The following is a 22,761-nucleotide window of genomic DNA, read 5'->3' on the forward strand; positions in this document are numbered from 1 at the left end:
TCTGAACCTTCATTACCTGTCTATAAGAAAGAGGACGCAACACTGACAACTGACAACTGTCCCCGCCTCATGGGGTTAGGGTAGAACTGGACAAGACGGATGCCTGTGACTAGCCATGAGATGGTGTCCGGGAGAAGCTGGAAGGGTCTGGATGATTACTGGTTACTAAAAAGAGTAAAAGTAGAGGTATGAAAACATGACAGTTTTCCCCGAGTGGTAGGATAATTTTCTTTTTTTTCTCTGTAGTGTTTAAAAAATGTTTCCAAGCATGTATTTTTATAGTCATACTAAAAATGACTGTTACTTAAAATTTCTTTAAAAAAAAAAAAAAAACCCACAAGTAAAAACAACAAAGACAGCAGCAGTGAGTGAAGACAGCCAGTCAGTCTTTGCAGAAGCGCAGGGGCCCCCAGTGGAATTCTGGCCTCTTCTGCTCAGCCCTGTCACTCAGCACAAAGTAGACAGCAAGACACTGTGTATCCAGGGGAAGCAAGAAGGGCCAGATGTTATCTCCTGGGCTGTTACAAGTGTAGGACATGGTCCTACCTCATAGGAGCCACAGTCCCCTTAGACAGAGGTGGGAGCCTGATGCAGAAAATGGCACCTGCTGATCACAGGTGGCAGTGACAGCAGGCACTCCTATAGGAGTGTGGCATTGGCCATTGGCTACTGGCTGGCATGGAGGCTCACAGTGGAGGCACTGAGTGGGCCTTGGAGGGTGGGTAGATCTGGGATAGGAGAGTGCGAGGGCCCTTTCAAGGCAGCATCATCAGGGGCATGCGGGCCCTGCTGTGGGGTACTGGGTCCATACTGGGCTCCCACTATCTGTGCCCCTTGTTTCAAACACCTGGTCCCCATTCAGCATCCCCCATTAGAAAATGGCTGTGAGGCCTAGGATCCCCACCAAAAACATAGGTCTCAATAACTGACCCCACTTCACATGGGGTTTTAGTGGACGGGGAGGGTCTGGGTCCCCAGCAGCCAGGCCCCAGCCGGGACCCCACCTGGTCTTGCTGGAGAGCAGCAGCCCAGGGCATACTGCTTGTCTCACTCAGAGGGCAGGGACAGTGTTTACCATCCATCACTGCCCAACAGAATTTCAGGTGTGCGGACCTGTAGACCTGTGTTCCTTTGAGATGGCGGAGCGTCAGTCCCTTGTAGTCCCTGTTCAGGAGAGGTGGGGGCACTGACTTTGGGATGGAACAAGAGACACTGTGTTGACACCATCCTTTTGGCAAGCTCCAGTCCATTCTCCTCCCCTCTCTTCCCAGGTCTCCTGCTCCTATGTTGGCTGTGGAGAATCCTTCGCTGACCACAGCACCATTCATGCACAGGTGAGTGTGGTGGCTGAGAGTATGGGCCCTGCAGTTAGATGGCCTGGGGTTCAAACCCCAGCTCCACCTTCCTGCTCTGGGCCTAAATGGCTGGGGCAATAAATGGTGTCATCCTAGCATGGCTCCTGCAAAGAAGGGGGGATGCAGGTAAAAACATTTTGCATCTGCACCTTTTGATAAGCAGCAGCCCTCAGGGTCCTGACTGGGGGGGGTAAGCAAAATTTGAGCTTCTGGTCTCTGTCCTGACAGGGCCTGTTACTGAGAGGCTAGGGAGCAGAGTAGCCATCACAGGTTGGGGCACTTGTTAGGCCAGAATACCTTGGACCTCGTTTTGGATATCACCCTCTAGGCAAAAAAGCACAACTTGACCGTGAACCTGACCACATTCCGGCTGTGGTGTTACGCCTGTGAGAAGGAGGTGTTCCTGGAGCAGCGGCTGGCAGCCCCTCCGCCGGGCTCCTCCAAGTTCTCTGAACAGGTAACCTGTGTGGTGGGCTCTGTTTGGTTGTTGGCAACACTGTGTTGAGGATGAGGCAGTGCGACCTGAGCATCCGTGGAACATGGGTCAGTAGGTCCCAGAGGTGTCTGTTCCTGGGTCAATATGTTTTCAGGTGACTTTGAGGAGCTCACATCAGCACATGCTCACTGAGCCCAACTCTGTGCTAAGGCATGTGTGAGGCCATGAGGGTGCAGAGGTGACTGAGAGTAGGGCCTCCCTTGAGGGGCTTGGAGACCATGGGGTGGCTGTGCAGAGAGAGTGTAGTTGTTGGGGTGGGCTCAGGGCCATGAGGTGAGTGTAGACCGAGACCTTATGGAGAGGGTTGACGAGGTCACAGATGGCCTCTGGCCATCCCAGATCTGAAACCGTTCCTAAGGGAATTCCAGGTAGTTGCTACAGCACACTTCTCCATGGGAAATGCCCAGACACCACCTGGTAATGTCAACCAGAGAATGGTCCTTTGATCAAGAGTGTGTGCTGTGCAACCTTAGAGACGGCGGGTCAGCAAGCCCATGACCTGGAGGGCCCAGCCCCAGGCCTGTCCTCAGGGAATGGTCAGTAATCCTGGATGGCAGAGCTGCCTGCTAGAGGAGAAGCCAGGACATGTATGTGGCATTGCATGGCTGTCTCCTCCATTTATTTTATTTTATTTTAATTTAATTTTTTGAGACCGAGTCTTGCTCTGTTGCCCAGACTGGAGTGCAGTGGTGCAATCTCAGCTCACTGCAACCTCTGCCTCCTGGGTTCAACTGATTTCCTGCCTCAACTTCCTGAGTAGCTAGGATTACAGGCACCTGCCACCACACCTGACTGATTTTCATATTTTTAGTAGAGTCAGGGTTTCGCCATGTTGACCAGGCTGGTCTTGAACTCCTGACCTCAAGTAATCCACCTGCCTTGGCCTCCCAAAGTGCTGGGATTACAGGCAGGAGCCACCGCACCTGGCCTCTCCTTCTGTTCAGTCAGTCACATGATAGGGCTTGATAAGTGCTTATTGAATGCATTTGTGAACTTGGTAGATGTTTATGAATTTTTATAGAAAAGGCTATAAAACAGTATATGCAATATCTTATTTTTGTTGTACATGTGTATTAACAGTTAAAAGTCTATATAATATAGGCTGGGCGCCGTGCCTCACGCCTGTAATCTCAGCCCTTTGCTGGGCCAAGGCAGGAGGATTGCTTGAGCCCAGGAGTTTGAGACCAGCCTGGGCAACAGAGTGAGACCCCATCTCAACAGAAAATAAAATTAGTCAGGCATGGTAGCGCATGCTTGTAGTCCCAGCTACTTGGGAGGCTGAGGTGGGAGGATCACTTGAGCCCAGGAGTTCAAGATTGCAATGAGCTACTGCACTCCAGCCTGGGCGACAGAGCAAGACTATCTCTTAAACAAAGTCTACATAATATACATACAGACTATTAACAGTAGTTCTCTCAGGAAAATGGGTTTGCATGTTTATTTATGTTTCTATTTTTCCCAAATTTATTATAAATAAAATATTTTTTATTATTGTCAATAAAAAAATAAAAGTCAAAAGCTGGGCATGGTGGCTCATGTTATCCTAACACTTTGGGAGGATCGCTGGAGCCCAGGAATTTGAGACCAGCCTGGGCAATATAAAAAGGTTAGCTGGGTGCTGTGGCATGCGCCTGTAGTCTCAACTACTGAGAAGGGTGAGGTGGAAGGACCCCTCGAGCTCAGAAGTTGGAGTCAGCAGTGAGCTCTGATTGTGCCACTGCACTCCAGCCTGGGTGACAAAGCAAGACCCCATCTCTGAAAAAACACAGGCACAAACAAATCAAGGAGTTCCCAGGGCAAGGCCACCAAATCTCTCTCTTTTCACAGTGCCCTCTGCTCAAATTGACTGGCTCAGCCCAGTGGGGGCTTCCAGGCAGTGGGGCTGGACTTCCAGCCCTTGGGAGACACCTGGGCCTCTGACTCCAGCCCCTCTGTTCCCTGTTTTCCTCACTTGGGGTCTTTAACACAGGACTCCCCGCCACCCTCCCACCCTCTGAAAGCTGTTCCTATTGCTGTGGCTGATGAAGGAGAGTCTGAGTCAGAGGACGATGACCTGAAACCTCGAGGTAATGGCCCCCACAGCAGGGGAAGCTGATGGACTGGGTGGGGGCCTCACCTGGAGGCTGGAAACCACCAGAGTCTTGGTCTTTATTTGCACCTGCTATATGGACAAGGAAGGATAGGGTGACGGATAAGCTGCATAGCATGGTGGCTTCCCTCCAGAAGCTGGCTGGCCTAGCTAAGCTTCTGGAGAGCCAGCTATCTTGTCCCCTCTCCCAGCTGGGTGACCCTGGGCAGGCCAGCCCCTCTGCTGTATGGTGTGGACAGTGGGCCTGGCTGGGCGGAGGGGCAAAGGAGTTCATCTGTTTAAAACACTCAGGTAACCACAGCTGCTGTGACAGGAACCTTGTTGGTTTCTTGGGAAGATCCCTGGGGTGGAACACTTCCACCATGTCCTCCTCTTGGGTCCTGGGCAGTTGAGAGCCACAGCTTTGTGCCAGTTGTGACTTGCAAAGTCTCCTCAGCAGGGTAGGGCGCTCACCTGCTCCCCCCATTGTGTTTATTTCCCAGGCCTCACGGGCATGAAGAACCTCGGGAACTCCTGCTATATGAACGCTGCCCTGCAGGCCCTGTCCAATTGGTAGGTCGATGCTTTGTCTGAGAGCTGAGAGCTGTCCCTGGCAAAGCCCCGGAAACAGCAGCGGTAGCAGCTCCCAGCCTGTTGCCCACAAATACATGTATAGGATGCACAGCAGCAAAATCCCTAAAAACATGCATGCCCTTTGACCCAGCAATCTCCCCAGTCGGAATGTATCCTGAGGAGATAACTGGAAATGCTGGGGAAGTTGTACATGCAAGGAGGCTCACTGCTCTGTTGTTTATTGGAAATGATTTAAAGGCCCATCTGCAAGGGAGTATAAATTCTCATAGCCCTTGCAGCAAGTGCAGGAAAAATGGCACAAGACAGCATGCATGGAAACAAAACAGGGTTCAGAATCCGGTGAGTCGGGGAAAAAGGAGGTTATAAAGCATTGTATGGTAAAATCTCATTTTACGAGAGAAACGCGATTTTCCATTAAGGAAAGGCTATCAGCTCCATGAGGCCAAGAATGTCTCCCGTGTCTGACATGCTTCTCCTACCCAGTGGAGATTAGAGATGCAGTATATGTATGCAGGAAGGAGAGAGGGAATGGGTACAAATGTGTAGAAAAGTCTGGGAGACTATGTCCTAAAATGTTCCTAGTAACTATCCTCAGGTAGCAGGATGCAGGTCAATTATTGTTAATAATTGACCGCACCCAGGCCGGGTGCAGTGGCTCACACCTATAATCTCAGCACTTTGGTAGGCCGAGGCAGGTGGATCACAAGGTCAGGAGATCAAGACCATCCTGGCTAACACGGTGAAACCCTGTCTCTACTAAAAATACAAAAAAATTAGCCAGGTGTGGTGGCATATGCCTGTAATCCCAGCTACTTGGGAGGCTAAGGCAGGAGAAGCACTTGAACCTGGGAGGCAGAGGTTGCAGTGAACCAAGACTGTACCACTGCACTCCAGCCTGGGCAACAGAGTGAGACTCTGTTTCAAAATAATAAAAATAATAATAAAATAAGATGAGATAAAATAAAATAAAAATACACTGTCTCTAGATATGGTCACACTCTCAGGTACTGGGGATTAGGGCTTCACAGATGAATTTTGGAGGATACAATTTTCTCATAACTGGTAGGAGCCTTCTAGTCACCTTTAGGCGTTTCTGGGTCCAGGGTCACTGTGCTCCCTGCGCGAGCACTCAGGTCTCCCCGCTACACAGTCCTTTCTAAACTGTGCCACCTGCCTCGTTTGCTTTCCTGACGTGGCTCGCTCTCTCCCTTGCACCCAGCCCACCGCTGACTCAGTTCTTCCTGGAGTGCGGAGGCCTGGTGCGCACAGACAAAAAGCCAGCCCTATGCAAGAGCTACCAGAAGCTGGTCTCTGAGGTCTGGCACAAGAAACGGTGAGCAGCTGCATCCCTAGCCTCGGGTGGTGTGTGGGGACTGGGGTTTCCTGTCAGCACCCATGATTGAGCTCTTCCTATGGATTCAGCCCCCAGCGAGGACCTGCCTCACTTTGTCCTGGGTAATGCTTGTAGCAAGCCTGCGGGGTGGAAATTGCATCCAGTCCTGTTTTACAAATAGGGAAACTGAGGTGCAGAGAACTTTAAGTATCTTGCTCAAGGTCATGGAACCTGCAAAAGGTGAGCTAGAATTTGACCTGCTGTTGACCCTAGCCAGCAGCCACTGGGTAGATGTCTTTGCCAAGAGACATGGTGACCCAGCCTCAGCCACAGCTGCGTGTGTAGGAGGAGGTGTGGGTCAGGGGGGCACAGACTGGATGGAGCTTCTGGCACAGTATGAAATGAATTTAAAGACCAGAGTCTGTGATTAGATCTATTTCTCCAGGAAAAGTCAAAGTTGAGAATAATTTAAAATGAGCACATAGAAATATGTATTATGTGTAGAAGCAGATGAAAAACCAGCGTAGGGCCAGGCGCAGTGGCTCATGCCTGTAATCCCAGCACTTTGAGAAGCTGAGGCAGGCAGATCACGAGGTCAAGAGATTGAGACCATCCTGGCCAACATGGTGAAACCCCGTGTTTAATAAAAATGCAAAAATTAGCTGGGCATGGTGGTACGCACCTGTAGTCCCAGCTACTCGGGAGGCTGAGGCAGGAGAATCACTTGAACCTGGGAGGCGGAGGTGGCAGTGAGCCGAGATTGCGCCACTGTACTCCAACCTGGCGACAGAGCCAGACTCTGTCTCAAAAAAAACCCAAAAACAACAACAAAAAAACCCAGCATGGGAGAAATATGTATTACGTGTAGAAGCAGATTAAAAACCAGCGTGGGGCCAGACGCAGTCACTGACACCCGTAAATCCAGCACTTTGAGAGGCCAAGGCAAGAGAATCATTTGAGCCTGGGAGTTTGAGACCAGCCTGGACAACATAGCAAGACCCCACCTCTACAAAAACTACAAAATTAGCTGAGTGTGGTGTGTACACTTGTGGTCCCAGCTACTCAGGAGGCTGAGGTGGGAGGATTGCTTGGCCCAGGAGGTTGAGGCAGGCTGCAGTCAGTCTTGATCATGCCATTGCACTTCAGCCTGGGTGACAGAGTGAGACCCTGTCTCAAAAAAAAAAAAAAAGTCTGCGTGCAGTGGATCACTCCTGTAATCCCAGCACTTTGGGAGGCCGAGGCGGGTGGATTACAAGGTCAGGACTTCGAGACCAGCCTGGCCAATATGGTGAAACCCCGTCTCTACTAAAAATACAAAAATTAGCTGGGCATAGTGGCGCACACCTGTAGTCCCTGCACTTTGGGAGGCTGAGACAGGAGAATCACTTGAACCTGGGAGGCGGAGGTTGCAGCGAGCCAAGATCGTGCCACTGCACTCCAGCCTGGGAAGCAGAGCAAGACTGTCTCAAAACAAAACAAAACAAAACAAAAAAACAAGAAAACCAGTGTGGTACAGTATATTTCTGCTGTGTAAGAAGCCAAGTTTAAGTGTATATCTGTATGTATTTTTGTATATGCATCTGTAGTTTCACAGAAAAATCCAGAAATCTAATGGTAAGTATCTGGTGCCATTAGTGGTGGTGTTTTTCTCCCGTACTTTTCTGAAATTTTAGATTTGTCAATAATGAACATGTCTTTTGAAATGAGAAAACCACAGTAAGGGTTTCAGAACAAAAACAAATCATGTTTAGGCGAGTTTGTTGTGCACCAGCAGGAAATAATGCCATTTTATTTGAGCTCTTTGCTTAATTGAGGCAGCTATGACTTGACATTTTCTTCTTGTCTGCAGAGATGTGTGAGCCTCTGGGGCTCCTGGCTGAGTAGGCCCCTCCCCAAATGTCAGGAAATGCCTCACTCTGATCTAACCTGACTAGCTGGCTGCCTGCCTCTCTCGGGAGTGAGCAGCTCAAGGCAGGCTACCTGTACTAATGGGTTTGGACTTCCTACAGGCCAAGCTACGTGGTCCCCACCAGTCTGTCTCATGGGATCAAGTTGGTCAACCCAATGTTCCGAGGCTATGCCCAGCAGGTAAGCCATCTGAGCTGCCCAGGGGACACTCAAGGCCATGACCCACCAGGCCTGACTTTGATGCTAAAACCAGAGTGGAAACTCGCAGTGGCAGCTGAGCACTGGTTGGCAGGTCTCAGGGACCAGGCTCTCACTCCTAAGCCCTTCACACATGTGAGGACAGTGGCACCTCCCAGCAACCTGCTGACATTTAACCCCACTTCACAGATGGGCAGACTGAGGTTCAGGGAGCTGAGCCACTTGCACAGGCCACACAGCTAGTAAATGGTGGAGGGGAATTCTTTCTTTTAGCGAGGTGGGTATAGGGTCTCACTCTGTCATCCAGGCTGGAGTGCAGTGGTACAGTCATGGCTTATTGCAGCCCTGACCTCCCGGGCTCAAGCAGTCGTCCCACCTCAGGCTCCCAAAGTGCTGTGATTATAGGCATGAGCCACTACACCCAGCAGAGGGGAGATTTGAACCTGGGCAACCTTGCTTCAGGGCCTGTGCTGTGCCCCTCTGCATTGCACTCAAAATGGCGCAGGGTTTCACTTCCCCAAACCACAGGCGAAATTTCACTTTTACTAAAGTAAAAATTTTGGTTAAGAATTTTTTTTTTGGCCGGGCGCGGTGGCTCAAGCCTGTAATCCCAGCACTTTGGGAGGCCGAGACGGGTGGATCACGAGGTTAGGAGATCGAGACCATCCTGGCTAACACGGTGAAACCCCGTCTCTACTAAAAAAATACAAAAAACTAGCCGGACGCGGTGGCGGGCGCCTGTAGTCCCAGCCACTCCGGAGGCTGAGGCAGGAGAATGGCGGGAACCTGGGAGGCGGAGCTTGCAGTGAGCTGAGATCCGGCCACTGCACTCCAGCCTGGGCTACAGAGCGAGACTCCGTCTCAAAAAAAAAAAAAAAATTAGCTGGGCGTGGTGGCATCTACCTGTGGTCCCAGTGACTTGGGAGGCTGAAGCAGGAGAATTGCTTGAACCTGGGAGGTGGAGGTTATGGTGAGCTGAGATCTCGCCACTGCACTCCAGCCTGGGTGACAGAGCCAGACTCCGTCTCAAAAAAAAAAAAAAAAAAAAAAAAAAGAATTTTTTTTTTTAATCTAGAGAACCCCTTTGAAACCAACCACATTTTTCTGTTTGATAAAATAATGAGACCAAGACAGAGTGCAGCCATGCACACGCCTCAGCCCTGGGCTGATGGCTCCTGCCCTCCAGCCTCCTGCCCCAGATGGCCCCCGGCCTGGGCTTTCACGCCAGGCCTGCAGGCAGAGCTGGACCAGGCTGGGTCGCCTCTTGTGCTGCCTGAATGAGCGCCATGGATGGAGTGGCAGTCATGTAAGGACACCTTCTACCCTCCTTTACCCGCTGCCTGCTGTCCTGTCCCAGAATGAGGGCTGCCTGGCCTTTGGCTCCTGCTTGAGAAGCTCAGCACTGCCTGGACGCCTCTCTTTTTGGGGAGTGATAACATCCACAATGACTAAAATTCACTGTGCACCATTTAAGTGGTCACAACTTAGTCCCCATAGAACTCTCATGAAGTGGGCACTCTTGTCACCCCCATGTTACAGGTAAAGAGCTGAGGCTCAGAGAGGTTCTACCACTCACCCAGGTCACACAGCACATCCTGGCAGAGATGGCACTCAGGCCTACCTGAGCCCATCCCTCAGCACAGCGCCGCCCTGCCTCTGTGCAAGGCGCCCTACCGGCTCTGAGTCAGGATGCCGTTACGGAGGGCCGTGCACTGCTGCAGGACTCCATCTGAACTCCAGCAGAAGCATCCCTTTCTCTGGTTCTAGGACATAATGCGGGGACGCTTCTGAGGCTGAACTGTAGACACAGCTGCAGGTGCCTCTAAAGGGCCAAAAGACGCGTTCGTGCTTCCGCGTGGATTGAGATTTTGGCAAGGAACACATAGTACTTTTGTTGAAAGGAAGAACCAGAAAGATGGCAGATTGAAACCTCTTCTTTTTTTTTTTTTTTTTTGAGACGGAGTTTCGCTGTATCGCCCAGGCTGGAGTGCAGTGGCGCGATCTCGGCTCACTGCAAGCTCCGCCTCCTGGGTTCCCGCCATTCTCCCGCCTCAGCCTCCGAGTAGCTGGGACTACAGGCGCCCGCCACCTCGCCCGGCTAGTTTTTTGTATTTTTAGTAGAGACGGGGTTTCACCGTGTTAGCCAGGAGGGTCTCGATCTCCTGACCTCGTGATCCACCCGCCTCGGCCTCCCAAAGTGCTGGGATTACAGGCTTGAGCCACCGCGCCCGGCCGAAAGCCTCTTCTTGAAAGGGCCTTTGATCGTGCCTGCCACAGGACACGTGTCCCCTCCCTGATGCAACAGAACCTAGTGGTTCATTCATCTGATCTTAGAGTCTGACACTTCGCGTTGGGGAGTCACTCCCGATCCTTCCCTTCCCTGAGTGAGTGGAGAGAGCTGGATTCCTCTTTCTAGATGTGTGACATGAGGGCTGGCTGTGACTGCTTCGTGACCCCTGCTTCCCGGGGATCAGAGCCTGGGCTGTGGGCTACTTCTAACATCCAGGTCAGGGACTGCTGGGGCTGATTTGGGCTTGGAACCCAAGTCCTCCAATGCCCAGCACCACCCGAGCACCCCCGTGGCTGCTGGGGTCTGCTTCTGCCACCATGTTCTGACCTTCCAGTGCACCTCCTGTATGAGCACACAGATCTCAGTGGGGCTCACTGGGCGCCTCTGCCCAAGCCCCTGCTGCCTTGACTTCTTGCTATGCTGGTGGCCCAGTCACAGAGTGGTCAGGACAAAGTGGTCATTGCTGGGATTTGAAACCCAAGCAGCCTGCAGGGGCAGCTTAGTCTGAGTCATGCCCCGGTCTGTGGGAAGGTGAGAGCAGGCAGTGAGGGAATGGGGGCTGGCATAGGGACTGAGGGAGCAGGGGGAGCCAAAGGAAGGGTGGAGCATGCAGACGGCCTGGCCTGTGGGTGGCGTGGCTTGGGGCAGGACTCAGGTGAGCCCTCCCTTTTGGCATCACACTCTCTTATCCTTCCGACACCTCCCTGCCCACCTCCACTGGCCTCTTCTGTAGAGAGAAAGGTGGCTCGGGCCCAATGTGATCCTGCCTCCCTGTCCCTCCCGTACTGAGCTTGCAGCAGAGGTAGGCGATTCAGAGCCGGAGCCGGGGAGTTGCACGGACCCAGGTGCATACCTGGCTCTGCCACTTTATAGCTGTGTGTCCTGGTAGGAGTCCTCTAGCCTCTCCAGTCCTCACTGTCATCCTCAGAAGAATGGGGTTAGGACAGACTGCCTGGGAGGCCGCTGTGGGGGTGAGCAGCTCGTCTGCAGGGGTCACCCATGAGGCGCTCCCAGATGGAGGCTGGTGCTCTCATCAGCCACAGGGCGCTGGAGGCTGGTTCCTCCTGCCTCCAGGAGAACCCTGTTGATGCAGCCCCTGGTTCTAGGACACCCAGGAGTTCCTTCGCTGCTTGATGGACCAGCTACACGAGGAGCTCAAGGAGCCGGTGGTGGCCACAGTGGCGCTGACAGAGGCTCGGGACTCAGACTTGAGTGACACAGATGAGAAACGGGAGGGTGACCGGAGCCCATCAGAAGATGAGTTCTTGTCCTGCGACTCGAGCAGTGACCGGGGTGAGGGTGACGGGCAGGGGCGTGGCGGGGGCAGCTCGCAGGCCGAGACGGAGCTGCTGATCCCAGATGAGGCAGGCAGAGCCATCTCTGAGAAGGAGCGGATGAAGGACCGCAAGTTCTCCTGGGGCCAGCAGCGCACAAACTCGGAGCAAGTGGACGAGGATGCTGATGTGGACACCGCCATGGCTGCCCTTGACGACCAGCCCGTGGAGGCCCAGCCCCCATCACCACGGTCCGCCAGCCCCTGCCGGACGCCAGGTATCAGCTGGCTGGGGGCTGCGGGAGGAACCTCAGCCTGTGGCCCAGTACCTACCGGGTGCTGAGCGCCGACCTGCAGTGGCCCCGGGGATGGGTTCTTCACTAGACCCGAATGACAGAGGGGAAGTCAGCCTCTGGGGGGGTCAGTGATGTGCCCAGGGTCCCCCAGCTCATAACGCTGGAGCCCAATTCAGAGCCCTCTCCCAGAGCCTTGAGCCTTGAGCCGGAAGTGGAATGGACAGCTCTGCTCCGGCCTGTGTGCTGGGGCCAGGAGTGGGCACGTGACAGATGAGACACATTGGGATCAGGCCTTCGTCCCTTTAGGAGGGACTGGCAGGTCATCTTCCTGCCTATTGTGGAGCCAGCCTGGCTGCCCTGGCCCAGCATGGTGCCCTCTCTGCCCCCAGAGCCGGACAACGATGCCCACCTACGCAGCTCCTCTCGCCCCTGCAGCCCCGTCCACCGCCATGAGGGCCATGCCAAGCTGTCTAGCAGTCCCCCTCGTGCAAGCCCCGTGCGGATGGCACCGTCGTATGTGCTCAAGAAAGGTTCGGGGGGCACAGGGGAGGGTGGGTCAACTTGGGGCTGGGAGTGCAGACTGCACCTGTGGCTGCCTTTCTCATGGTCCCGTGTGGTGGAGGGCTGGGCTATGGGCTCCTCTCAGGTACACCCCTGAGACACCAATGTGGGAGCCACGTTTTGCAGAGTATGACACAGAGGTGCGAGATGGTGGATTGCTTGCCCAGTCACATGACTCGCATATGTCACTCCACATCCTGTCAAAGGAAGCCCCAGGGCCCGCACCTCGCGCCAGCCAGGCAGGTGGAGGCTGGGCTAGTCCTGTGCTGTGTCCCCAGCCCAGGTATTGAGTGCCGGCAGCCGGAGACGGAAGGAGCAGCGGTACCGCAGCGTCATCTCAGACATTTTTGATGGCTCTATCCTCAGCCTCGTGCAGTGTCTCACCTGTGACCGGGTGGGTGCCCCAGGGATGGGGGGAGCTGGGCCAGGCTGCCAGTGGCCTCAGCAGCTCTTGCCCTAACTGGGTGCAGGGTGGGCTCTCCACGGGTGCTCCCTGCTTTTCTCCAGGGGAGGGCCCTGCCTGCGTAGATCCCGTGTCTATGGCCCGGGGAGCAGACCCTCTGCCCCTCACCTGCTGGTTGGGATTTGGGGTGCAGATATTGCCAGAGGACGGGCAGCAGACTGACGTTTAACCCCACAGGTATCCACCACAGTGGAGACGTTCCAGGACCTATCGCTGCCCATTCCTGGCAAGGAGGACCTGGCCAAGCTCCACTCAGCCATCTACCAGAATGTGCCGGCCAAGCCAGGCGCCTGTGGGGACGGCTATGCCGCCCAGGGCTGGCTGGCCTTCATTGTGGAGTACATCCGACGGTGCGCCCACCTTGCCACTACTGGACGACACGGGCTGGGCCTTGTCCTGGTTTTCCTGGGCGGGAGACACTACACAGTGAAGTCCATGCATTTGGGGGACCAGGGAGGTCCTGGGAGGATCTGGGGGCTGCAGAGGAGTTGGCTTAATAAGCAGGGGTTTCTTGGCTACTTTGGAGTGGACAGGATTGGATGGTCCCTTGGAGCTGGAGGGCAGTGACAGCAGGGAGGTGACCACGTGGCAGGTTGAAGGGAGGGCAGCAGCAGGACATAGGCCTTGTGGGCAGGAAGGGCAGTGGCTTTCCCAGGGCTTCCTCACCTGCCTGAGGCCAGAGACCCGCACGGCCCCAGGGAGGGGGCAGCATGATCATGGCCACAACACAGATGAAGGAGACCAGGCTTGGGGAGAGTAATGCCACTCGACCCAGGACACGGAGGGGTCTGGCTCCAGGCCTCTGCCCCGACCCCCCGTGCCTGGCTGCCACTCTGGGCCTTCGGGGTCCTTCTGTGGCTCAGGCCTGACAGACCTCAGCCAGAGTCCCTTCAGCTCCTGTTCTTGCCCAGGCCCTGGCAGCACCCAGCACTCCTTTTCTGTCTGTAGGTTTGTGGTATCCTGTACCCCCAGCTGGTTTTGGGGGCCTGTTGTCACCCTGGAAGACTGCCTTGCTGCCTTCTTTGCTGCTGATGAGCTGAAAGGTGAGTGACCTGGCTGGCAAGGGTTGGGGAGGTGGAGGGTTGTGGGGACAGGGGTGTGCAGACCCCAGTAGGCCAGCATGCAGCCCAGGGCTTGTGGGATACACGGCCAGGCTAGACTTGGCTTCCAAGGTTGAACCCCACCTCCAAGATTCCCACGCCCACTGCCAGCCAGGCTGGGCCGGGGCCACGTGATCTCCCAACCCTACCATCTTGCAGCTCTTGGGTGTTTACTTATTTTTATTTTTACCAATTTGGTGGGCAAAAATGATATTGTATGTTAATTTTTCATTTCCTTGATTACTGATGAGTTTCTACATTTTTTGTTAAATATACTGGCTCTTTGTATTTATTTAAACATTGCCCATTCCTGTCCTTGCCTTTTTCCTCTGTTGGCTATTTGGCATCTAAACCTTTGGGAAAACTCTCTCTCTCTCTCTTTTTTTTCTCCAATTTTCAATTGTGGTAAAATACACAAAATGTAAACTTTACCACCATAACCATCTCAAATGCTGTTTTTAACAGAAAGTGCCCAGCTGAGTAGTATGAAATACATGCACATGGTTGCACAGCCATCCTCCTCATTGACCTCCAGAACTTTTCCATCTTGCAAACCTGAAACTCAGTATCCGTGAAACAGCTCCCTACTCCCACTTTCCAGCCCCTGGCAACCTCCGCATTCAAGTCTGTGAATTTGACTACTCTAAAGGGCCTCATATAAGTGGAATTATACAGTATTTGCCATTTTGTGACTGATGGCTTTTACTGAGCACAACGTCCTTAGGGTCCATCCGCATTGCAGCGTGTGTCAGAATGCCCTGCCTTTTGTAGGCTGGTTATTTATCGTTCCATTGTGTGGATGGGTGGGGCCATTCTGCTCATTCGTTCATCCATCAGTGGACACTCAGGCCACGTCCCTGTTAGCTATTGTGCGGAATGCTGCTCTAACCATGGGTGTGCTCACCTCTCTTCTTTCATCCCTTTGGGTCTATGCCTATTTTTAATTTCTTGAGGAGCCACCGTACTGGGTTCCACAGTGGCCACCCCATTTCACGTTCCCACCAGTGACGCACAAGAGTTCCAGTTTCTCCACATCCTCGCCCACACTCATTTTCTGTTTACTTTTTTGATGGGAGTCAACCTCATGGGTATGAGGTGGTATCTCATTGTGGGTTTTTTTGTTTTGTTTTGAGACAGAGTCTCGCTCTTGACGCCCAGGCTAGAGTGCAGTGGCATGATCTTGGCTCACTGCAACCTCCACCTCCTGGGTTTAAGCGATTCTTCTGCCTCAGCCTCCCGAGTAGCTGGGATTATAGGCACGTGCCACCATGCCCAACTAATTTTTGTGTTTTTAGTAGAACGGGGTTTCACCACGTTGGCCAGGCTGGTCTCCAACTCCTGACCTTAGGTGATCCGCCCGCCTTGGCCTCCCAAAGTGCTGGGATTACTGGTGTGAGCCACTGCACCCAGCCTCGTTGTGGTTTTGATTTGCATTTCCTAATGATAGTGATGTAAAGTGTCTTTTCATGTGCTTGTTGGCTATTTGTAAGTCTTTGGAAAAACATGTATGTGAATCCTTTGCCTATTTTGATTTTTGTTACTGGTTATGGGATTCTTTTTTTTCTTGCAACAGTCTCACTCTGTCACCCAGGCTGGAGTACAATGGCGTGATCTTGGCTCACTGCAGCCTTTGCCTCCTGGGTGCAAGCGATCCTCCCATCTCAGCCTCCCGAGTAGCTGGGATTACAGGCACGCGCCACCACACCTGGCTAATTTTTGTATTTTTAGTAGAGATGGGGTTTCACCATGTTGGCCAGGCTGATCTTTAACTCCTGACCTCAAATGATTTGCTGGCTTGGCTTCCCAGAGTGCTGGGATTACAGGCGTGAGCCACGGCGCCACCCTCATTAGTTATAGTTCTTTGTGTGTCCAGATGTGTGACTTGTAACCCTGTCCTCCCATCCTGTGTGGTGCGTTTTATTCTGTAGTTTGTGTCTTTTGCTTTGGTTGCCTGCACCTTTGGTGTTGTGTCTCAGAAATCATTGCCAGATCCAATGTCATAAAGCTTTTTTCCTACTTTTCTCCTAAAAGTGTTATAGTTTTAGGTCTTATATTGAGGTCTTTGATCCCGTTTTGACTTAATTTTCAGTGTGCATGGAGGGGGAAACTATACATTAAGATTTTAAGCTCGTCAGGGTGGCGTGTACCTGTGATCCCAGCTACTCTGGAGGCTGAGGGTCCCCTGAACCTAGGAGTTCGGGACCAGCCTGGGCAACATAGCAAGACTCTATCTCAAAAAAATGGATTCAAATACATTTTCTGTAATTAATGTTGCACTTCCCCCCCACCTCCATTTTGCCTGTTGCCTTTTAATTTTGCTTTTGGTGGTGTCTTACAAATGTTGAAGTATTTCTGGGGTCAAATATATCCATTTCTCCCTTGTATGGATTCTGTCTGTGGGGTCCAGCCAGGGCCTTCCCTCCCTCCAGTACCTCTCAGGTTTTATTTCTTTTTCTTTTTTTTCTTTTTTTTTTGAGATGGAATTTCACTCTGTCACCTAGGCTGGAGTGCAGTGGCACAATCTTGGCTCACTGCAACCTCTGCCCCCAGCCCCAGTTCGAGCGATTCTCCTGCCTCAGCCTCCTGAGTAGCTGGGATTACAGGCATGCACCACCACGTCCAGCTAATTTTTGTATTTTTAGTAGAGACGGGGTTTCGCCATGTTGGCCAGGCTGTCCTCGAACTTCTGACCTCGGGATCCGCCTGCCTCGGCTTTCCAAAGTGCTGGGATTACAGGCATGAGCCACTGTGCCCTGCCAGGTTTTATTTCTTAAGCAGAAATCATTATAGTCACTTTTTTTTGCTCCCCCATTTCCCATCCTTGCTAACCTCTGACCCTTTGTTTTACTGCCCTAGGTGACAACATGTACAGCTGTGAGCGGTGTAAGAAGTAAGTGAGCCTTCCCCGGCCTTTTCCTTAACTGCCCGTTTCTGTGCCCTACATATTCCCCTTGGGTTTCCGCAGAGAGCCCCCCACAATCCTACCTTCCCAGAAGAGCCGGGTGGAGGGCTGCTCCCCTGGCCTGATGCCAGACATTGAAGCTGGCTTGTGCTTCCTCCCCAGGCTGCGGAACGGAGTGAAGTACTGCAGAGTCCTGCGGTTGCCCGAGGTGAGCCGGCGGCCTTGGCAGCCTCCTTCTCAGCTATCTCTGGGTGCACACCAGCACACACCAGGCGGGGGCTGACCCTGCTCCACTGCTCGGGCACTTCTGTGCTGCAGGGGCCACGGAGACTCCATAGCTTTGGCTGAGAAACCTCTGGGAAGGGTTGGCAGGGGGCACATTTTTCCGACTGTGACTTGGTGCTCTCTCTCGGTGGCCTCATCACATTTGTTGTCTAATGTGTTGTGTGAGCGCCCAGTGGGAGGCAGGTGTGTGGGATGCTGAGGCACCATCCCCACTAAGACAGCTATGGCTCCTGCCGGCTACAGAGTGGTGGGAGGAGGGCTGGCCCAGCCAGGGCTGTTGCCAGGGGCCTTTCTGAGGAGTGATGTCTGAGTGAGGCCTGGAGGTTGTAGGCTGGTGTCATCGTCGTGGATGGAAGGCACAGAAGGAACAGACAAAACCCCGGTGCGGGAGCGGGCTTGTCCGCACCAACGAAGGCACGTGTGGCTGCAGCAAAGAGGAGAGGGCCCCAGCAGAGGGGGCCCAGGATGGGGCTGTGGTGGTTCGGGGAGGCTTTGTGGCTTCTCAAAGGCAGTGCTGACAGAACTGGTAAACTTGATGGCTCAGTGCAGCTCTCGGGGTCCACTTCTCAGCCGTGGAGCTGGGAATGATCTGTGTGACTTAGAGTGAGCCCAGTCTGGACCACGTGGAACTCTTGGATTTGTTCCAATGGAGTCAGCTTGCATGATCCCATCAGCTGTCCTGGGCCTGGGGACAGGGCTGCGAGCATCTGCGTCGTTTCTTCCTAGGTGACCGGCGCTCTCTCTGTCCCCGCAGATCCTGTGCATTCACCTGAAGCGCTTTCGGCACGAGGTGATGTATTCATTCAAGATCAGCAGCCACGTCTCCTTCCCCCTCGAGGGGCTCGACCTGCGCCCCTTCCTTGCCAAGGAGTGCACATCCCAGATCACCACCTACGACCTCCTCTCCGTCATCTGCCACCACGGCACGGCAGGCAGTGAGTCATGTCCCTTCCCCTGCCGCCCCCATCCGCTAGGATCCCTGTGACCCATCTGCTCTGCCGCAGGTGGGCACTACATCGCCTACTGCCAGAACGTGATCAATGGGCAGTGGTATGAATTCGACGACCAGTACGTCACAGAAGTCCACGAGACGGTGGTGCAGAACGCCGAGGGCTACGTCCTCTTCTACAGGTGGGCGCTGGGCCGGGCCTGGTGGAGGAACCTCACCACCCCCGTCCCCTGGGACCCATGGGCCTTCTGGGTGTATGTAGGGGACAGTGCCTGGAAGGGTTTTGAACCAGGGAAGTAAGGACTTGGATTAAGAAAGAGCCCTCTGGCTGCTGTGGGGAATGCAGGAAGGCAGCTTGGAGCCTTCTCCAGGGCCCTGGCTGGTGCACAGGGGCGCTGCTCACATGTCCAGGACCCCTGAGGGACCCAGGAGGTGGACAGGGCCGGTAGCCCCAGGTGCACTGGGATGGGGGCTCTGCTTGTGTCTGGAGGTGGCAGCCGTCAGGCACAGCTTCTCAGCCCCTCCTCACCCCGCAGGAAGAGCAGCGAGGAGGCCGTGCGGGAGCGGCAGCAGGTGGTGTCCCTGGCCGCCATGCGGGAGCCCAGCCTGCTGCGGTTCTACGTGTCCCGCGAGTGGCTCAACAAGTTCAACACCTTCGCAGAGCCAGGACCTATCACCAACCAGACCTTCCTCTGCTCCCACGGAGGTGAGGCGCCCCCCTGTGGTGGGAGAGCAGGGTGGGCAGGTGGGCCGAGCCACAGCTTCACTCCCTGTACTTTCTTCCCAGGCATCCCGCCCCACAAATACCACTACATCGACGACCTGGTGGTCATCCTGCCCCAGAATGTCTGGGAGCACCTGTACAACAGGTGAGAGCCTGGAGGCCGCCTTGTCTCCTTCCTGTCCAGGGCCCAGCTGGGCAGGAAAAGAGGGGAGGACAGGGAAGGAATGTCCTCCCTGGCCTCCACTCGGCAGCACAGAGCCACCTTCACCTGTCTCGTGGAGAACGACACGTGTCGTTTGTGGGAATCCACTTGGATCCTTACAGTCGCAAGGGACAGGAAACTGGCTGAAGCACAACTGAGTGTGTTGGCTCATCTGGTCCTCAGCCTTGAAACAGGGCCTCTTGGGAACTGTGGGCGCGCTGCTCCCTTGCAGGCTCCATGGTGCTCACACAGAGGCACGTGCAGGCCTGTGACAGCGCTGAGGGGGCACTGATGGCTTGAGGGGGAAATGGAAGGCAGTGATCACTCTCCCCTCACTGGTGCCCCCCTCAGGCCATGTCTCTCTCTCCCTCCCACCCTGAGCACAGATTCGGGGGTGGCCCCGCCGTCAACCATCTGTACGTGTGCTCCATCTGCCAGGTGGAGATCGAGGCGTTGGCCAAGCGCAGGAGGATCGAGATCGACACCTTCATCAAGGTGCATGCGGGAAGGTGGCACGGGGGCAGCTCTGCCAGCCTCTGCCTGAGGCAGTTGGGGACTTGGGGACAGAAGAGCCCTGTGTAGTCCCTGAGCAAGTTTGAAAGGAGTCTTTTGAGGCTGGGCACGGTGGTTCACACCTGTAATCCCAGCACTTTGGGAGGCTGAGGCGAACAGATCACTGGAGGTCAGGAGTTTGAGACCAGCCTGGCTAACATGGCGAAACCCCATCTCTACTAAAAATACAAAAATTAGCCGGGCATGGTGGCAGGTGCCTGTAATCCCAGCTACTCAGGAGGCTGAGGCAGGAGAATCGCTTGAACCTGGGAGACGGAGGTTTCAGTGAGCTCAGATTGTGCCATTGCACTCCAGCCTGGGCAACAGAGTGAGGCTCCGTCTCAAGAAAAAAAAAAAAAAAGAAAGAAAGGAAAGGAGTCTTCTGCAGGGGACTAGATGGCGAGGTGTCTAGGAGGACTTTTCCTGGTGAGTGGGTTGGCTTGAGTAAGTGAAGGCTCATCGCCTGGGTGCTGTTGAGCTTAAAGAACCAGTAGATGGATCCCGTTCTCAGCCTTGGCTGTGTTATTTTGGGCTGAATCATTCTTTATTGTGGGGCCATCCTATGCATTTTAGGATGTTGAGCAGCATCCTTGGCCTCTACCCGCTAGTGCTAGTGACAACCAAAATGACCTCCAGTCATTCAGACTTCTGTGAAAGAGCTGAGTGCAGGTGAGGCTCCTGGCACACTCTCCCCCTGCCACACTACTTCTAACAGGGTTAGGACGCACTCCACTCACAGGGAAGGCCCGGTGAGAGACACTGAGGGACACCCGTGCTTTGTGGCCATTAGGAAATGATTCTGCTGCCTGGGCACAGTGGCTTATGCCTGTGATCCCAGCACTTTGGGAGGCCGACCAGGTGGATCACTTGAGCCCAGGAGTTCAAGACCAACCTGGCCAACATGGCAAAACCCCATCTCTACCAAAAATACAAAAATTACCTGGGCACGGTGGTGTGTACCTGTCGTCCCCGCTACCCGGAGGGCTGAGTGAGGTGGGAGGATCACCTAAGCCTGGGATGGTGAAGCTGCAGTGAGCTGTGATCGTGCCACTGCACCCCAGCCTGGGCAATAGAGACCCTGTCTTGAAACAAAAACAAAAAAGATAGTGTCAGGGCTGGACATAGTGCTGCGCGCTTGTGGTCCAGGCTGCTCAGGAGGCTGAGGTGGGAGGATCACTTGAGCCCAGGAGGTCAAGGCTGCAGTGAACCACGATTGTGCTGCTGCACTCCCGCCTGGGCACAGAGTGAGACCCCCCATCTCAAAAAAGAAAAAGAAAATGCTCCAGTCAGAACCAGAGCTGCCTCTCTGAGCAGATAGGCACATTCTATTCAACCGGGGAAAATTAGCATCTACCAGGCCAGGTGCGGTGGTTCACGCCTGTAATCTCAGCACTTTTGAGAGGCTGACGTGGGCGGATCACCTGGGGTCAGGAGTTCAAGACCAGCCTGGCCAACATAGTGAAACCCCATCTCTACTAAAAATACAAAAGTAGCCAGGTGGTGGTGCGCACCTGTAGTCCTAGCTACTCAAGAGGCTGAGGTGGGAGAATCGCTGGAACCTGGGAGGCAGAGGTTACGGTGAGCCGAGATCGTGCCACTGCACTCCAGCCTGGGTGACAGAGTGAGACTCCCTCTCAAAAAGTAGCATCTCCCTTGTGGTCTCAGTTGGGTCAAACAGTTACTGAAGAGACCCACAAAATGTTGCCACTGTCCTCTGAGCGATGGGTGTATTCATTTTGTTTGAGCTTGTCTGGGGGTTTTGATTTTTCACCTTGAGCATCTGGTGTTTTTATAAGACTCTTGGGTGAGGGCCTGGGGCGGGGGCATTTGGAAAATCCTTGCTGAAGGTAAATAGAGGCTGACCTGCCCTCTGTCCCCTCCCGTCCTTGCCCGCCTGCCCAGCTGAACAAGGCCTTCCAGGCTGAGGAGTCGCCGGGCGTCATCTACTGCATCAGCATGCAGTGGTTCCGGGAGTGGGAGGCGTTCGTCAAGGGGAAGGACAATGGTGAGCTGAGGGGGGCCTGGCACTTACCTGCCCCGGGGGCCTCCTGGGAGATGGGATGCTGGCAGGGGAGGGCCGGCACACGGGGGCTCCTGCAGGCCCTGTACCTTCCCCCAGGTGCCACCCATCCAGGGTGGACAGAGAGCATGGGGCTCTGCCAATCCCCAGTGGGGATCGCTGTCCCCACCCAGAGGCAGGAAGCTGCTCCTGCCCTGCGCCCCCGCCCCTTCTCCACTTCCTGCCGTGCCCAGCAAGCTGCTCTGTCCTCCTGCAAGGCCCTTTCCTCGGGAGTGTGTTGCCTGAAATGACAGATTTGTCATCCAACTCGTTGGATTTACAGAGGTGGAGACAGGCCCTATCACAAGGAAGCTCCCAGGGACCCCCAGACCCCCAGTGAGGAACAGCAGAGCCAGCCATGGGTTGCCTGTGGCTTTGGGGCCCGGCAGGGTGGGCAGAGCCCATGGTCCTGCTCACGGGACCCTTTGTGTAGAGCACAAGCACCCACCTGTGCTCGGGAAGGAAGGCCTCACTGCCATCCCGCTGCTCAGGGAAGGTGCCAGGGCCACCCTGAGGCGCCTCTGGTGGTGGCTGAGGCCTTCAGCGTGGCTGTGGTTGAGAACGTAGCTTCGGAACCCCCACCCTGGCCTGGACGGTGGCCTTGCCTTCTACCAGCTGTGACCTGAGTGGTTACTTCATCTGCCCAGGCCTCGGCTCTGTCTCTGTAAACCTCTGTCTTGTCCTGTGGTTGCCAAGGCTAAATGAGACAGCTGGGCAGAGGGGAAGGGGCGTGGTGAGCAGCAGCTGCCAGCAGAGATGAAGGCATGGGCCACCCACTGCAGCTCCCGCGGCCGGCACAGAGTCTGAGACGATCTCATGCATTCTGGAAATTCCCTCTGCTGGGTCCTCAGACTGCCACAGAGGAGCAGTGGGTGGGCCAGGCACCTCTATTAGACACTTCACGCTGACCCCCAGGCCTGGGGCAGCCTCACTTGGGATGGCTCTGCTGCTGCGGAGGGTGGAGGGCATGCCAGGGGCTGAACCCGAGCCCGCTGTGTCTATTCCAGAGCCCCCCGGGCCCATTGACAACAGCAGGATTGCACAGGTCAAAGGAAGCGGCCACGTCCAGCTGAAGCAGGGTGAGTTCCCCCAGGGTCAGCCAGGCTCCTCTCTGCCCTTCCTGGCTGCCAGGCTGCTGCCCAGTCCCGTCCTT

At 54.5% G+C, this 22,761-nt stretch overlaps 1 protein-coding gene across 5 annotated transcripts in view; it reads left to right on the forward strand.

The window, feature by feature from the left end:
• The window catches only part of USP20 (ubiquitin specific peptidase 20), a 47,029-nt gene that overhangs the window by 22,250 nt on the left and 2,018 nt on the right, over nucleotides 1–22,761 (forward strand). For all 5 annotated transcript variants that reach the window (XM_033193723.1, XM_033193704.1, XM_033193711.1 and 2 more), the window contains exons 5-24: nucleotides 1,272–1,334; nucleotides 1,684–1,812; nucleotides 3,821–3,917; nucleotides 4,423–4,492; nucleotides 5,733–5,846; nucleotides 7,856–7,934; nucleotides 11,349–11,793; nucleotides 12,201–12,341; nucleotides 12,651–12,766; nucleotides 13,013–13,185; nucleotides 13,784–13,878; nucleotides 16,792–16,825; nucleotides 17,000–17,045; nucleotides 17,877–18,057; nucleotides 18,127–18,253; nucleotides 18,608–18,777; nucleotides 18,859–18,940; nucleotides 19,384–19,492; nucleotides 21,452–21,554; nucleotides 22,616–22,687. In XM_033193723.1, coding sequence (XP_033049614.1) covers nucleotides 1,272–1,334; nucleotides 1,684–1,812; nucleotides 3,821–3,917; nucleotides 4,423–4,492; nucleotides 5,733–5,846; nucleotides 7,856–7,934; nucleotides 11,349–11,793; nucleotides 12,201–12,341; nucleotides 12,651–12,766; nucleotides 13,013–13,185; nucleotides 13,784–13,878; nucleotides 16,792–16,825; nucleotides 17,000–17,045; nucleotides 17,877–18,057; nucleotides 18,127–18,253; nucleotides 18,608–18,777; nucleotides 18,859–18,940; nucleotides 19,384–19,492; nucleotides 21,452–21,554; nucleotides 22,616–22,687 — 2,446 coding nt within the window. The remainder of the gene's footprint in view (nucleotides 1–1,271; nucleotides 1,335–1,683; nucleotides 1,813–3,820; nucleotides 3,918–4,422; nucleotides 4,493–5,732; nucleotides 5,847–7,855; nucleotides 7,935–11,348; nucleotides 11,794–12,200; nucleotides 12,342–12,650; nucleotides 12,767–13,012; nucleotides 13,186–13,783; nucleotides 13,879–16,791; nucleotides 16,826–16,999; nucleotides 17,046–17,876; nucleotides 18,058–18,126; nucleotides 18,254–18,607; nucleotides 18,778–18,858; nucleotides 18,941–19,383; nucleotides 19,493–21,451; nucleotides 21,555–22,615; nucleotides 22,688–22,761) is intronic.

Source organism: Trachypithecus francoisi, unplaced genomic scaffold (assembly GCF_009764315.1).
Source record: "Trachypithecus francoisi isolate TF-2019V2 unplaced genomic scaffold, Tfra_2.0 Contig01585, whole genome shotgun sequence".
Lineage (NCBI taxonomy): Eukaryota > Metazoa > Chordata > Mammalia > Primates > Cercopithecidae > Trachypithecus > Trachypithecus francoisi.